General features: G+C 33.7%; 1 protein-coding gene and 1 long non-coding RNA gene across 2 annotated transcripts; one reads left to right on the top strand and one right to left on the bottom strand.

The window, feature by feature from the left end:
* The first annotated feature begins 224 nt into the window (after positions 1-224).
* Positions 225-11,735, top strand: LOC136808541 (uncharacterized). The gene is made up of 3 exons (XR_010846900.1): positions 225-370; positions 1,406-1,554; positions 11,650-11,735. It is a non-coding gene; the product is annotated as an uncharacterized lncRNA (long non-coding RNA).
* On the bottom strand, positions 11,509-14,379 carry LOC136808540 (uncharacterized). The gene is made up of 2 exons (XM_067065069.1): positions 14,260-14,379; positions 11,509-13,440 (listed from the first exon to the last, which is right to left on the bottom strand). Exons 1-2 carry the CDS (start codon positions 14,362-14,364, stop codon positions 11,620-11,622), a joined length of 1,926 nt encoding a protein of 641 aa, XP_066921170.1. The 5' UTR covers positions 14,365-14,379; the 3' UTR covers positions 11,509-11,619.
* Positions 14,380-16,230: the final 1,851 nt, after the last annotated feature.

Below are 16,230 nucleotides of genomic sequence, written 5' to 3'. Positions count from 1 at the left end.
TATATGTTTTCTTAAATAATGAGGTTCCCGATTTTCGTGACTTCCTGGCTAGTTTTCTTCACATTTGGGTGGAAATTGAGCTTAAGGCAAGATTATGGTTCTCCAATACCAAATTTTGTAGGCTCAGAAAACGAGAGAGGGGATAGGATTTCTGATTTCTTCGTAAGCAATATTTACCAATATTTCCATGTTTTTTATAAGAAGATATTTTTGTTTTTAGATGAAAAATACTAATTAAAAACTAAAAATGACCAACACACGTAAAAAAAAACAAAGATGAGATTGTTCCCTGATTGGTTGATGATCCTACCAATCGTTGACTCGAAACTCAAAACCACACTTTATTCAACATGTTAGCATAATGATAAAGGTGAGATTCGGTTCTTCTAATCAAATTCTTTCATCTCTTGGATGCACCCAACAAATCTTCAGAAAGAATGTATCCCTATCAGGACTTCTTGAATTTGTCGCTGTCATTGATTTCAAAGCCCCGAAACTCCTGGATGGGAAATGAAGCCACTTAGTTCCCATCCAGAATTCACGTGTGTTTGTGTGTTTATCAAAAAAATCTGTAAATGCGGGGAAAACTTAAGGCTTCACTTTTTCTTGTTGATTAAAGGTTCGGGGCTTCGAACTCAATGGTTGTTGGCTCAAATTCGGCTTATGATGACCAGGTGCTGAACAACGCTGGAATCGTCTTTAATTTTTACACTGTATTTTTCACATCATTTCTCCGTACTCAAGAAAAAGAAAATATTTTTTCTTGCGTAAGAGATACTTAAGACCTGTCAATCAAATCTATATTCAAAATGGTAGGCTGAGTAATGGTCAGGTTTCTTTTTTGGCGCGAAAATCTGTGTCTCAGTGATTTGACTTTTCCTCGACATTATATGGCCAAAATACAATTAATCCCCATAAATATGAGATTTTTATGCCCCTGTTTCCCTAACATTTTGTTTCTTCGAAATATTTTCTGATTATGAAGTCTCGCTGTAGTAGACATCTTCATTTCAGCTTTTTCGTCGTGGTATCTTTTCGTTTTCATTTTGAAGTTAGTACGTGTGATTACGTGTCTCTGTAACCCAAACAATGACAGTTTTTGTCATAAAACTAACCAATCAGAAGGTTTTAAGGGAACAAGGAGCCAATCAGCTCCAATGTTTATGTGTGTGCTCATTTTTATTGGACGAAAGATGAAATTGGTTTTGCAAAAGTTGGTCTGATAATAGTCACCTGTCTGGATGGAGGAAAAAATTGATGAAAAAAATCGTATTCATTTTTCTTTCTTAGTTTCTCATAGCAAAGACGAAGCAAGGTTTTCAATTTGATCAAGAATTTGTATCAGATTTTTTTATAAAGAAATGTATAGTGGTTTAATAATTGTATTCCTTGATCTCTTTTCAAGTGTCTGGATTGGGATCATGAAAACAAAGCAATGTTTTGGAAGATCAAATTGTTATAAAGAATAACAGACTTTGTTTTAATCTTGAGACGAATGCTTTATGGGAATTTTTGAATTGCACCTCAACTATGATTGGGAAATACTACAGCTCTGTAAGTGAATTTATCTCAGTTTTAACTCATTTTTTGACATCTCCCACTAACTGTAATGCTTTTAACTTTTCTCAATTTTGCTGATACTCATAACTATTCTACACACTTTGGATTGTTCGCATTAAAAGCAAAACAATTTTTTATTATACCACATATAAAAATTAGGGAAACAATTTATTTGGTACGAGGGAATATATTTTCTATATTTTCTTCCTTCATGGAAAAAATTCTTTCGTCTCAATGTTTTTCTTGTGCTGTGATCTGATTGGCTTATTTTCGTGTTTCATTACACGGATCCATTTCCGAAAACAAGAAAAATGAAAAAGGACCTCCACTCTTCAATTTTGTTCATTTTTTCCTCTGACGAAAAATTTGAGATTTAAGTTTAAACTTTATGTCAATGTTTGCAATTTTAATATTTTTGAACAAACAAAAGTTTTTTCTTTTTTGAACAAAAATATTTGAGCCAATAAGTGAAGTGAAGTGAACCTTGAACCTCTGAATCAGATTTTTGGTTAGTAAAAAATCAAAAGGGGCTGATAATGTAAACATTTTTTCAAGTTATCCACAGATTTGGATTTAGAATTTTACAACCCTGTCTCAGAAACAAAACCCAAAAATATACCAATGGAATCCAGAATAAGGGCCAGCAACTTTCAATTGTTGTTCTTAAAAACTGAAGCCCCACACTTTGATCAAGTAGAATTACATTAAAATCCAAAATCTCTACCCTTTTCAAATGGCTTGATATAATACTGTTGCTTGAAGATGAAATGGATGGGACGGGACGTAAAAGAATTTAAAAATCTCCATTGATTGAAATAAATATTTTCTCTTTAAATAATTTAATGTGCTCGTCAATTTTCTTTCACAGCGATGAAAATTAAATATAATACTAGCATCTAAAACATGCCTTCATAATTGTCAATCAAATAACATTTTATTTTAAAGTAAGGATATACTAAGATTGAGACTTTTCTGTCCATATTGGGCCATTCCATTTTATATCCATACAGGGGGTGGATGAACTTTTCCAGAGGGAAATCCGAGAAAAATTTCCAGGGGGTGTTTTTCATTTTTTCCAATGGGGTAAGAAGTTATTCTAAAATTTCCAGGGGATATGATATGATTTTAGTTCGTCCACCCTCACTTTAAGGTACGAAAATAATTTTTTCAAGGGTATTTATGGAAATTTTACCATTTTCCAGGGGGAAACCACACATTTTCAATAATTTTTCTTGACTCAAAAAGGTTCGTCCACCCCCTTGTATGGTTTTATAATGGAACAGCCCATTCAAAACATAAAAATATTCAAAAATTATTCTAAACTTCACTAAAATTAAATTTATATATCAAATTCAAAAACTGTACATTATTTACAATGGTGGCAAGACTGAAACGCCTCAAAGAAAATTTCGAATGATACTCATTCACTTATAAAATAATACTTCCATTTTGATTTAAATTCAATAACATATTAAAATCTATATACAATTAGAGAGTGAAACCTTTAAAATTTTAAATTCTCCTTTTGTGCCCATCAAATTGTTAAATTTTCACTCATTAACTTGGAAAATAAAAATGCAAAAAACTATACAACTGAACTCGAATGTCTCCCACAAAAGTTTTCAATTTCCAAGTGGGATTGATTCTCTTCTCTTGCAGGATTAGAAAAGAATGATAGCCCCATTGCTATGACATCTTATCGGGTATATGTCAAAGGAAAAGTTGTAAAACAAAAAATATGGCTTGACTCAAAACCATTCTGACAATCGATACATCTTCGACATTTTCATTGATATTTTCTTGGTGTTGCGGGGCTGGTGGATGCGGTGGATTTCTCATTTCACCAAAATACTGATCATTCATTGCATCTCCAATTTCCCTCAACGTCAAAGCTGTCACTTCTAATAATATCAACTCGTTGTCCAATTCATTCTCAACCAAACCAATCTCTTGGTTATCTTCAAATAATAATTCATTACCAACAAACCCACCTCCATCTTGATTCAAGACAATACCCTGTTGTAGCATCGGTCCGCCCTGGCTCGCCCTTGCAGCACCTATTCCAACTTGCCTATCTTCCGGCAGATTTTCTTTCACCATCTTAGGGAACTTTTTTTGTTGTGTGACCTTGGAGATTGTGCTCAGTTTTATTGGTGTGTATTTTTTGTCCAATTTGAAGTACAGACACATGTTAATGAATTGGTTCAATGATTTTTATGTCGTTGTTTTTGGATATGTTAATAGCGTTCTTCACAGTCCTGTCTTTACTATTTTGACATCAATTTTCTTCGGCCAAATTCTCCAGCAATTTTGGTTGTTTACATTTCACTAAAAGAGAGATATTCACAATTATTCAATGCAATAAACAAACAAACGTCATCTTTGTGTCACCCTTCACGTTGTTTTCCGCCAAATCGAGAAAACCTTGCTCATCCAAGAAAAATTCCGAAAAAGCTCTTCTACCTTTCATTTTTTTTTTAGTTTTTATCTGCAGTTACAAACTCCCTCTTGCGAGCTACACTGTTTTTATGTAGTGCAAAAAATATTTGTTTTTATGGAACATCATAAAGTGGCCCCTCTTGTAATTACTCTCCTCGAAAAAAAAGCTTAACAAAAAAGCACCTTGTATATTTTTCTACCATCCCTATAATTAGAAACTTCATTTTGTAATGGTATTAATTCAAGTTCTTTTTCTTTCATGTTTTGTTCCACTATGCTTCTTCAGAACATCTCGTGATCTGTTTCCAATCAACCTAGTACCCAATCCCCTCGACTGCTTTGCGAACCAAAAATTTCAAAAGAGCCTGGGCAACAAGTTGGTTGTCAAAAAAATCAGCTTCATTTTTTACAAAGAAAAGTTCTTCCTCGAGCTTCAAAACAAAATACCATAGACTAACTTCACTTGAAGAAAAATCTTTTTAATGACGTCTTTTGTAGCAAGTTTTTAGCTTGAAACATGAAAGTACAAGCCGCAAACATATTTAAAAATAGTTTCATAAATTACTGGACGAAACTGTCACTCAAGGTGCATGTGATTTGCTTTTTCAAAATTTGGATAGTGCATCATCGAATCTCGACCGTGCTCCAACTATCTGAAGTTTATAGAAAAAGGTCACCCCGAAAATTTAAAATGTAGGGAGAAAATTGAATATCTTTTAGCATGACATCCCGTCGAGAGATGGGAAGTCCTTGAAATCATGAGAATTTACCATCCTTAATCGACTAAAAGTTATCAGAGACAGAGGTGTAGCACTTTTTCGTAGTTTTTTTTCTATACTTTTTGTATAATGGGTTTTGACTTTAAAGGATACTTTTAAGCTAGGACAATTATTTTCTTAATACACGCGTTTTTTATAAGAAGCAGTAAATTTTAGCTCTGGCTGGGCTACTATTAATTTTTTTTAAATTTCAGGCTTCTTCAATGATGTTCTTAATACGCTTAGTTTCTTTACTTAAAAACAACTTAAACTGTGTTTAACATTTTATAAATCTTAGAAATCAGTACTTTCTTATCATATGTTCTTAGTAATTTCTGAAATTAGAGGCTCAGGTTTGCTCTTAATTTGTTCTTAGGTTTTGGCAGAATTTTCAGACTTGTGTTCTTATAAAATTGTTCTTATTAAAAAAGCGTATTTTATAAATCAAAATATTTCTTCAAGCATCTCTCTTAGATATATCCCTCCAAACATCATGCTACTGATGCAGGCTCAAGTAACAAACACTCCCTACAATGACTAATGACTTACTTTTGACCGAATATTAACCAGATGAAAATAACTTCTATTTTTAGGTTCTATTTTTACATAAGTGTTTCCGTTTCATATCAGACACATATTTCATATCAGGACCACTGTCCCTGTCTTTATTATGCTGACTTAAACAAAAAATGTTCTTCTTCTCCTCTTGCTCCACATCCGTGTCAATCCAATGTGAAAAAGCTTGTGAATTAAAACTGATGAGTATGAGTAAGCAAACGATATCACTCTTATTTAAAAATAAAACCTTTCATCTGGAATATACATGGTAATGGATGAATAAAATTGGGACGAGAGATTGAGAAAAAAAATAAAATGCAGCTATACAGGAAATGTGAAAATAATTTTTAGACTGACCTTTCACAGGGAGGTCATGCTACATAAATACAAACCGTCTGTAGAAAAAAAAAACTTGTAACATTCAATCCTTAGAGAAGGCTTTCTTTAAGGGCTCTGACCACCTGAATTTTTGCCACGTACAAAATATAAATTTCTACTTGATGAAGCACACAAAACTGTGGCATGTTGTACATTTTCTGTTAGGTCAATTATCTATAAGTCTGAAAATTTAAGAATGGGAATGAAAAAAATTGACGAAGAAGAAAATGAAGACTTTTACGAAGAAGAGTATTTCAACTTTGAAGAGCTTATTTTCGGCGAAGAAAAAACATTTAAAAAAAAATTTTGTGGAATATGGTATTTACCAAACTAAATATAGATTTTTGGAAAATTTTTCTAAAAGCTTATTTGTCTCAAAATCTTGAAAATAGTGCTTTTTAACCAATTTTTCATCCCAATTTTTCATAGAATAACAGCCTTAAGCTTTTGATGCATTAATTTAGAAAATTTTTCCGAAAAATTTAAAACAGTTCAAATCTTTGCGGACAGGTTAATTACCCATTAAAACTTAGAAATTTTTATAAAAGAAGGTAATGCAACACACTATTAACGTTTTTTTAAAGTTCATAGCGTCATTCTTGCAATCAAATTCTTAATTACACTTACCCTATTTGGCCTAGGGTCGGGGGCTGTTTCCGTTCGGAGGTCAAATTATTGGTAATAGCTCCTGAAATAATAGAGCTTTTGCCATGAAATTTTCTGTAAATCCTTTTATTTGACTTTTATTTAGCTTCAAAATAAAAAAAAATTTGACACCTAAAAAATTTCACACCTTGAGCATGATGACATTTCTGACAGTAAGGTGTCAAAAATTGACACTTTTCCAATACAAATATTTTAAATGTCAAATATATCGTTTAAACCGTAATTTATTGAATATTTAGGATAAGATAAGCATTTTAAACTCAGGCAAATTGTTTCTAAAGCCTTTGTTAGAAAACAATAGCTATTTATAAGAACAAAGGAAATTTTCGCTTTTTGCTCACTTTAGGCATTATGAGTGACGTCCTCAAAAAAGATTTTTGTTAAAAGTTGCCTTACGTGACAAGGATTTTTTGTGCCAAATTTCATCCAAGAAGACCCACTAGATCAAAAGTTAAGGGTTGGTACAGGAACCCCCCTCCCCCTAGTTCTGAACCGCCCCTAAAAGCCTAAGTTGAATAGGGATTTGATTAAAAAGTAATTTATAAAGGCAATTCCTTTTTAAAAGTGTTAAAGAACCTAAAACATAACTTTTATGTTTAAATACTAAAATCAATTTTTTGACTATGGTCAGAGTCCTTAAGCTGATGCTGGTACGGTATCCCCTTTTTGACTGTTTTCCCCAAAGATCAGTTCTTACTTTAATGGGGTGAATTTTCGCGGGAATTAAATTTCGGATTTCGTGGATGGTACTATTCATGATATGCACCATTGCAATGTCTTCCGTTCCACCCAATAGCTGATTGGTTGAAAGTGACGTATTGACTGCTTTTACGTCACTTCCAACCAATGAGCTATTGGGTCCATGATGTAATGTCAGAAGACATTGCAGTGGTGCATATCATGAATTGGGATACAATATTTTGATGATTTTGACGCCTTTTACTGCCACGTCGTGCATGTTGGTTTTTGAATTACGCATTATTTAGGTTTCTTTGATGCCAGTAAACATTTACAAAGTAGTTTGTCTGACATTTTTTGAGTTTTGTTTAAAAATATTTCGCGAATAACGCCTTTCCGAATCTTATTAGTATCTTAATTTGGCGGAGGACACCAACAAAATCCGCAAAATTTAATAAAGAGGTTTTAGGTTTTTCCGTCTCAAAGCTCTGCATAATTCAGCAAAATTTCAAAAACATGTACTAATTTGCTGTGTAAAAGCCATTTTGCTTTGACCACTGCTCAACTGTCACAAGTAGGATTCTCATTCAACTTCAGCATTTCTTCAACAAAAACCTATCAGTCAAGAACACCTTCAAATTAGCCTATCATAGGCTGATTTTCCTATCATAGGCTATTTAGACTATTTTATATAGGCTATTTAGCCGAAAATCGATTAAAACCTCGATTTCTGACGAAATATAAATATGTAAAACCATCATTGCTGTTTCATCTCCAATAAGCCAAACCCTACCCATTTCCCTTAGTTTAAACTATTTATAACATTTTACTATCTATGGCTTCTCATCTCATGTTTACAATCCATATGTAGAGGAAACGTCTGCTTTATATGATCCTAAGAAAAAATCTTTCAGCTCTTTCATTTTACTTTCCAAAATAATCAAAATACTTTTAAACAAGTCCTTCTAAGCTTTAAAACTATCAAATATCTATGGTCCAAATTTTCTTGCTTATTTTTTGCTTATTTTTTGCTTATTTCTACCAAAGTTTTTGGGCCATCAGGTTCAAAGCAGATTGTTTGTTTAGAAAGGATGAAAACTTTTGATCTTCTTTTGAAATTCTCCAAAGTCTTTGTTTATAACTTGGATGAGATAACCTTCGGGTTCTTGTTTATTTTCGGCTTTCGGGCCTTTTGAGGAGTAAACACTTTCTCCATCCATATGTCCTCTAAAATGTGGTACATTTGATTTCAAAACCTTTGAAGTTTATTGAAATTATATCTTCTTGAAATAACTCGTTAAAACATTTTGAAAATCATTTTGAAAAGTGCTCAATATGTTGGTGCTACACGCATCTTAAATATATGTTTCAATTATTTATCAATCCATATCATATGGATGCTGTCTTATCTCATAACAGATCGACCATTCTGCGCATACTACACTCTGCTCTAAAAGGTTTTTGCCCCGCAGGGGCTTTTGTTGCTTCACGTAGCGGACCTGCTCGCCAGAAAAATATTCATGATTCAGATTCATGTTGTTTCTTCCGATTCTGAGCGGACCGCGCGCGGTTAAAAAATGTTCGCGCGCGATATCTCTTTTGCTGCTACTTGTATTGATTTCCTAGCTATGCACGGACAGAGAAGGTACTAGCTTCCCGTCTGCACTGCCAGTCCACACAGCTAAAAGCTTTCACAAACAACAAACAGCACACAAGATTTTTGCTTGGTTATAACGTATTTGCTCAACTGGATTTACTTGAGGGACATTGTTTGCTACCGAATGAATAACTATCAAACTACTGATATTAGATCAAACCTTATACAATTGTCAGAATGGACGATGGACATCTTCAATGACAGTTTGTTACACACGACACACACAGACAGTGTTATGCGCTGCTCTAACGAAACCCTGCTGATATTATAAAGGCATAGACAAAAAGGAAATTGACCGTTAATTCATATTGTTTACCTATATAGTGATTTCATTTTGAAGAAAATTAAATTGAAATTTTTGGTGGAAAGACAAAACCCAGAGTACCCTATAATTATATGGATATTGCATGCGCCGAAAGTAATTTTTCAAAGAGTAAGCCTTGCGCCAAAACGTGCCAAAAACTGGTACCAACATCGAGTTTCTTACAAAAGGTTTAGTGAGTGAGACATGCCAATGAAAATATACTATGACTAACATGAACTGATTCATTCTCGTGGACATTTGAAGCACACAGTGTTACAGCAACAAAAAATGATTGTGCATGGGAAGCAGCGAGCAGAAAAATGTAAACAGAAGCGGAAAAAAAGCCGAAAACGATGGATTATGAAGTATTTGATGCTATTTTGTGAATAATTCTTTACGCCAATATTGAAGCTTAAAAAGCAAACTTTGAAAATGCTGTTTATGTCACTGTGCCAGAACGGTACTTCGATATGTAATGTACGCCGAAGATTTTCAGCCTCATATTATGAACAGACTCGAACACTCTCTCTACTAATACCACCACGGCAGTGCCGTGACGGCACATTGTACCGTATTGATGTTGAACGCAGGAGTATACTTTGCTCAAATCAAAACTGAACAAACTTTTTGACTTTTTAGAACCAGACGTCCAATAAAATACAAACACAATGTTGTACCTACCTGTGAAGTGAAAAGTTTTTAACCATGTTGACGGTGGTTACAACAGGACACGGTATCTGAAAATTCCCCTGGCAATTTTGAGAGCAACTATCAAATTCATATCTTTAGTAACCATGAAGAAATTTTATTCTAACTGAAAACTTTTTGCAGAAACACGTATAAAGATTGTTAAAGTTTTTCAAAATAAATTATATCTACAGTATGCCACCAGTCCAAAGTTACTTACTTTTTAAATTTCAAATCAAATGACTGAAATTATATTCAATTTCATTTTCAAATTCACCTTTTAATCTGCATTATGTATATTCTTTATGAAAGGGAAGCACTTTCAGTTTCACAGTACACATTCTTATGTTTGGGTTTTCAAAAGGGATTTTTATTAGATTTTTATCTGGTGATTGAAGAAAATCAACTTTGATATCATTCTAGTTCTTAATATGTTGCGAAACCTGTAATGGTTTTAATTTAAGTCACTTTGCATCAGAAAGGGTAGATTAAACATGTTTTTTTTTGGATTGACACTTTCGTTATGTATGGATCTTACTGAGAAAATTTTAACCGCATCGGCTCGTGCTTCTTAACTTTAAACAGCTCTAGTAACATTGAGCACTTTTTATGAAGACTCATTTCACCAATTTATAGTCTGATTATGATTCCCTTGCTCTCTTCATGACTAAGTTCCTCTGGGCTAATATCTGCTATCGGCGGGGCATTCATAGCGACAGCTAATTGCTAGTACTTAAAAATGAAAGCAAAAGTGACATTTGATATTTATACGATTGGAGTTTGATTTTGGTGCGATTGTTTTGCTTAAGCCAATCACCGCTCTTTGAAGCTCATTCAATGTTGATCCCAAATCTAGATGAAAAAAGTCAAAGTGGTGTGTCAACCTTTACATTCTGTTACGGAGCCATGGCCTTTAGAGACAACGTGCCATGCGTGGAGTAATCAGGAAAAATAAAATTAACTCATCAAAATTATCCAAATAAAAAAACCTCGATCATGTTCCCTTTGGCATCGAGGATGACCTCACAGTGCATTTTTTCTCTTCTTGCGACCTCTACAGCACAATTCTTCTGATGACCTTACAGTGCGTTACCACAATTTTTTTATCAAGGAGTATGTATTCCTTTTTTATACCTGTCTGGCTAAATTATAATCACACGCTTTTTGCTTCAGCATTCAAACATAAGCTTTTTAGTTTGTACTATTTAAAAAACCTACCAAACTAATCGGTCAAGATCTGTCTAAGTAGGGTTCTATTAAGCTTTTACTATAAGTTAATCCTAAATTAAATGAATGATTTGATTCAAACTATCTTTTGGGGCTCAAAATTGTTTTTGGATTCGAAATAAAAGCGATTTTCAAAAGAAAGTAAATCTTGGGAAAAGGAAACGAGGAAACAATTAGGATTGTATAAATTAAATAATCTGAATCTGGTGTATTGGATTTTTCTATGGCTTCAAAATAGAATTTTCGTCTAGCCATCTCAAGGTCTCAATTTCGTATTTTGAGATTTTTTTAGAAAGCGAAATACCAAAAATTATGTAACAATTTAAACCTCCTTAAATACACCCAGAACAATCAGGGAACATGGCCCTATGAACCACTCACCATGGAAAGAAGGACCAATAGTTTCTCATATGTGAAAAAATACCCTCACCTTTTATTCAACATTAGGAAAAGGGACACCCAAGCACATTTTAGGGAACACTTGATATCTGATTTTTGACAATAAAATTCAAAACGCCCATCTGGTATTATCTTCTTCAATTCATTGTCACTGAGACAGGGGTGTTAAGAACAAAATACTCACTCGACGCGTAATATAAAGCGTATGATCAGTTTGTTGGTCAAGTCAGGAAACAAAAACTTTCAATATTTACAAATCCTTATAGCTAAAAATTTCACACGAAATAATTTTTATTGAAAATTTTCATCTAATAATTATATTGAACTTTGATTTTCAGATCATCCTCGTTATGTGCAGATCGATGTGAAATCGTTCTTGAATCTTCATCACCGTCTTTTGATTTCAACACCTTCCCATCATACAGTTCGAGGGAAATACCCGAAGAAGTTTTTGTTTTGATTGATTCTCCGATAGCCTCCTTTCCATTTTTCTCAGCCTCGTTTGGGTTTTCGTAGACACAAAAAGTTTGAATACAGGGCAAGTCTTTAGAGGTGTTGCTCTCTACAGAATCTTTCTTTTGTATTTCAATCAGTAAGCTATTTGGACCATATCTTGTTTTCTGGGACGGTTTTATCATTCCGATCGGTGATTTATTCACGGTCGCCGGAAAGTTTGGAATTTGAATCCCTTTCTCACTGATGACTCTCATTCCGCAAAATATACTTTGGAAATCATTCATCGTGAATTTGAATTCGTTCTGTTCGTAAAATGGTTTGTCCGAATCTTCAGAGTTAATTGAACACTCTGAGCTATTTTCATCTTCAGAAAGTTGTGTTTCGTTCGCCCATTCTAAAGCTAGTGGCTCGCCAGTTAAGCTGCATTGACTAGCTTCTTTCTCTTTGGACCAATCAGAAACTATAACAGACTGTTCTGTCAATTTGAATGGCTGATTTGGCCGATCTGTTAGCCAATCAGACACAAAAGAATCTTCTAACTCCGGCACCTCAAATTTTTGATACTCGTTTCTCGGAATTATTGAAGATTCCACGACAACTTTTTGACAGGAATCCTTGGCTTCATTCTCGGTGAATCTAGAAAATGATGTCAGACAATAAAATGTAACGTTTGCTGATCTGGTGGTTGGAATATCACGTGATATGACTGGAACAATACACGTATTCTCGATAATTTCTTCACATTCGCTTTCTTCGATTACATTCATTTTATCGACATATCTCGATCGAACGACTGAATTATACAGATTTTTCGGTTTAAGTAAATGAGGGGGTGATGTATTGCTGACGAGTAATTGCGATGATTTGATTGGAACGAGAATTTCTTCGTCAAATAGCGAAACATCATCCTCGGTTTCTGAAGTCTCGTATAAATCACTCTCCTCATAATTCGTCGGTAAAAAGTCGTCTGCTATCGAGGTATTGCTTTCGTTTTCACTGTCGTTCTCAAAATGACTGTTGTCGATAGGGATGTAGCGAAAAATCCCATTTTGGTCGGAATGAGTTGAAATGGGGAGAAAATAGGGTGGTGACTCAACATATCCTATGATTTCTTTTGTTATTTCCCGACTCTGAATTTGTACCTTCTTTTTAGATGCTGATAAAAGATTTTCCTCACTTTTGGCCTTGATCATTCGTTCACGCCGTTTGAGAGATTGGAAAAAATCTTCACTGTCAGTTTCCGGATACTCTGGTGGTTTATGGAACAAATCATCGCCGGAAAAGTCGGTGTCATCCGCGAATTGGAGACGAATGACCGGTATTTCTAAATCTCCGGTGCTCTTCGTAAACGGATCTTCATCGTCGTCTTCGAAAGTGACTTTTTTGAAATAGGACGTATCGGAACACGAAAACGGACGTGTCCGGATCAACGGTGGTTCCGATTGTGAGAAATCATGCGGAACGATACAACTTCGTGCCCGGTAAGACGATTGTACGGAATAACTGTAAAAACGTTTTTGACCTTCGCGACGTCGCAACGATTCATAATAATCTTTATTGTTGGGATGATTTGGGAATCTCTCATCTTTGAAGATATTTTGATTGCGATCTACGGGAGTATACGGTTCTAACGATTTCACTTTATGAGGCTTGTTGCTATGTGAACAGAAAAGCTGTAACGAAAAACAAAGGTAATGGAAAGTGAAATAAATATTGATGTTCTCTCAACGTATGGAATTGCCAATTATTGAACGAAATTAGCAAAATCATTGTTATTACACAATTCAACCCTTAGCTTTTGAGGGGACTTTTAATGAACCTTCAAAGAAATGACGTCGAAATTCTTAATCTCTAAGAACCTTAATAAAAAGACTTCTTCAGACATTTTGACGTCATTCCTTCCTTGTAAACTCGAGTCCAATCTTCTATGCTTAAAAGGTTGATAGGCGTGTTAAGACTACAAATGATACTTCAGATCACATCACAGGAAAAAATGTAAACGGTGTATATTTTCTTCTGTATGCGCAAGAATGGTAAGATTTATTTATAAAAAGAGTTTCCGAAGAATATATGCTATAATGTTGTCAAAACCTAAGCACAATTCAAACACCGATATCTCATAGACCCACTGGAAAATTAGCCCAAAATTTCCTCCCCGGTGGAAAAATACCCTACAGTTTCAGCCCCACTAGGAAATTGACTTTCATTTCATCCCCACTTGAAATTCAATGTCTAGAAATCAATTCCAAATCCCCACTGCAATTTTTGAGCAGGGAACAAAAGAATTTATATCCTCAGTGGGATTTCGATAAAGATTTTCATCCCCGCTGCTGAAAACACTACCACCGGGGCTGTGAGACAGGGGAGTATTCAAGAATTAAAAAGAAATTACTTAGATTTACTGACTTTCGGTCATTTTAGTTTTAGTTGAATAAATTAAGCCTGGAAATCTTGAAGAATTTCCGTGTTCTTGTGAAAATATATTTACTTACCGATTTTTGTATTTTGTGTTTGAAACTTCTGAGAAAGTTTGTTCTCCCTTTCATTGGGGTGATGGTTTCAATTTCTTCATGTTGTTCTGTGTAGTCAAACTCCATCTTTCTTTCAGTTTCAAATCTAGAAAATTGAGAAGTTCAAATCCAAATTATTTTTAATGTATGGCCAGTTCAGTTCCTCAAAAGTATGAAATTTGTCTTCACAACTTACACAAAACATTCTTAAAACGCACTCTAGCGTATTCATGTTTTCAGACTTTGTTAAAGCCTTATTCATAGTCTTAGACAAGAAAAATTTCTTTTTCTTCTGTGCACTAGCCGATTTTCAAACTCCTTGAAATGACTCAGTAGAAAATGTTCACTTCTTTTGAGCCAGAGAGTCGAAAAAGTGTGCCATGTAAATTTTCCTCAAACCTTTTTCACCTTTTCTCAAGTGAAAATTGAGGAATTGAAATTGATGGCTAAATATTGAAAATTACGAAATTGAATTCTCAAAGATTTTTTATCAACAATATACTTTTCACTACTACGCCACGTAAATAGTCTTTGCAATTTTGTAGCACTGTCAATTTTTATCAAAGTTATAAAAGCGAATTGTTTTTTTAAGAACAATTGTTATAGGAATATCAAATATTCTTTTGCTTAACACAATTTATTAGAATGGGAGAAAACATACTTATGAAGAAGATTTTAATGAAGAAAATTAAGCAAAATTAAATACTTACTTTACCAGAACATTTTAAGAACATTAAGGCCTGAAATTTCCACAAAGTAAGAACAGTAACTTTTTCTTATAAAAAGAAAACTGTGTATTATATGACACAAATATACTTTGTAAATAATTATTCTGTGATTTTGAGTATTCTCAGAACTATTATTTCAACTAATTTGATCAGAACTTTGATTTTGCAATCTGAAAGAACCATCTGGGAGTTGCAGGTCATATTACTACAGATGAAATATTTTATATATCGTAAGCATCTTTTTCATAAGAATATATTTTAGCATGAAACACAATTTTTAAGACATATTTGTAATTTTTTATGTTATTGTTATTTTACTTGCAACTTAAAAAGTTTTCATTCAAAGAAAAAGAAATTGTACAAATTATACACCATAAATTTTCAAAAATATATTACAAAATCTCTGTAAAGACCAATACAAAATAATTCCACAAAAAATATTTTCTCCCAACTCAAAACAAAAATATAAACGACGAAAGAGTTTGGGTAATAATTCCTTGGATCGAAAAAATATATTCCTGAAAAAAATCCACCCTTACACCCCGGAAAAATCCACCCTTACACCCCGGAAAAGTCCACCCTTACACCCCGGAAAACTGTAAACAATGCCATTTGGAATCAAATTCTTTATTTGTTTTTATCTTAAAGATTTCTAACGGTCAACTGAAAGAGAGAGAGGTGTCTTTACGTACTATATATCGAAACTCAGACCAACAAATAAACCATATCCAAAGTTCTTACCCAAACCCTTAACCAGGTACAAAAAATACATAAACTTCTTATTAATTTGACATTCTCTATAAAATCATAGAATAAATCAATTTAAAATAAATACTTAAATTTTCATGAATTCTAAATAAAAAGTCCTTAGCTTTAATATAAATTAATTTTCTCTCTCTACGATAAACGGCGCAAAAGACACAAACACAAAGACTTTCGCTGTTCTTTCGATTGTCGTCGCACAAGAAAAATGACTGAAGGAATTTTCTGTTTTAAGAATTAAATGGAATAAAAGTCCTTGCTACGCCCTCGATAATTCTTTTATCGCAATAATTTGTGTTATAAAAAAACGATTCTTCTTTTGCCTGCATTCTTAAAATCATTCCCTGTAGATAGATTTATGAAGCCCGAAGGGTTAGATGTCGTACTTTGGAGTGTGCCGAGGTTAGGTAGGAAATCCTACCTAGGTCAGGTGACATTATTATAGAATTTCCGCCCTTGACAA

The sequence above is a fragment of the Clytia hemisphaerica genome, unplaced genomic scaffold (assembly GCF_902728285.1).
Source record: "Clytia hemisphaerica strain Z4C2 unplaced genomic scaffold, Clytia hemisphaerica genome assembly, whole genome shotgun sequence".
In the NCBI taxonomy this organism is placed as follows: domain Eukaryota; kingdom Metazoa; phylum Cnidaria; class Hydrozoa; order Leptothecata; family Clytiidae; genus Clytia; species Clytia hemisphaerica.
This window is presented reverse-complemented; position numbering and strand designations above follow the sequence as displayed.

Coding starts and splice junctions, on each gene's coding strand:
- LOC136808540 (XM_067065069.1), bottom strand. CDS start 14,364: ATGGAGTTTGACTACACAGAACAACATGAAGAAATTGAAACCATCACC. Junction 13,441..14,259: donor AACACAAAATACAAAAATCG/GTAAGTAAATAT, acceptor TTTTCGTTACAG/CTTTTCTGTTCACATAGCAA.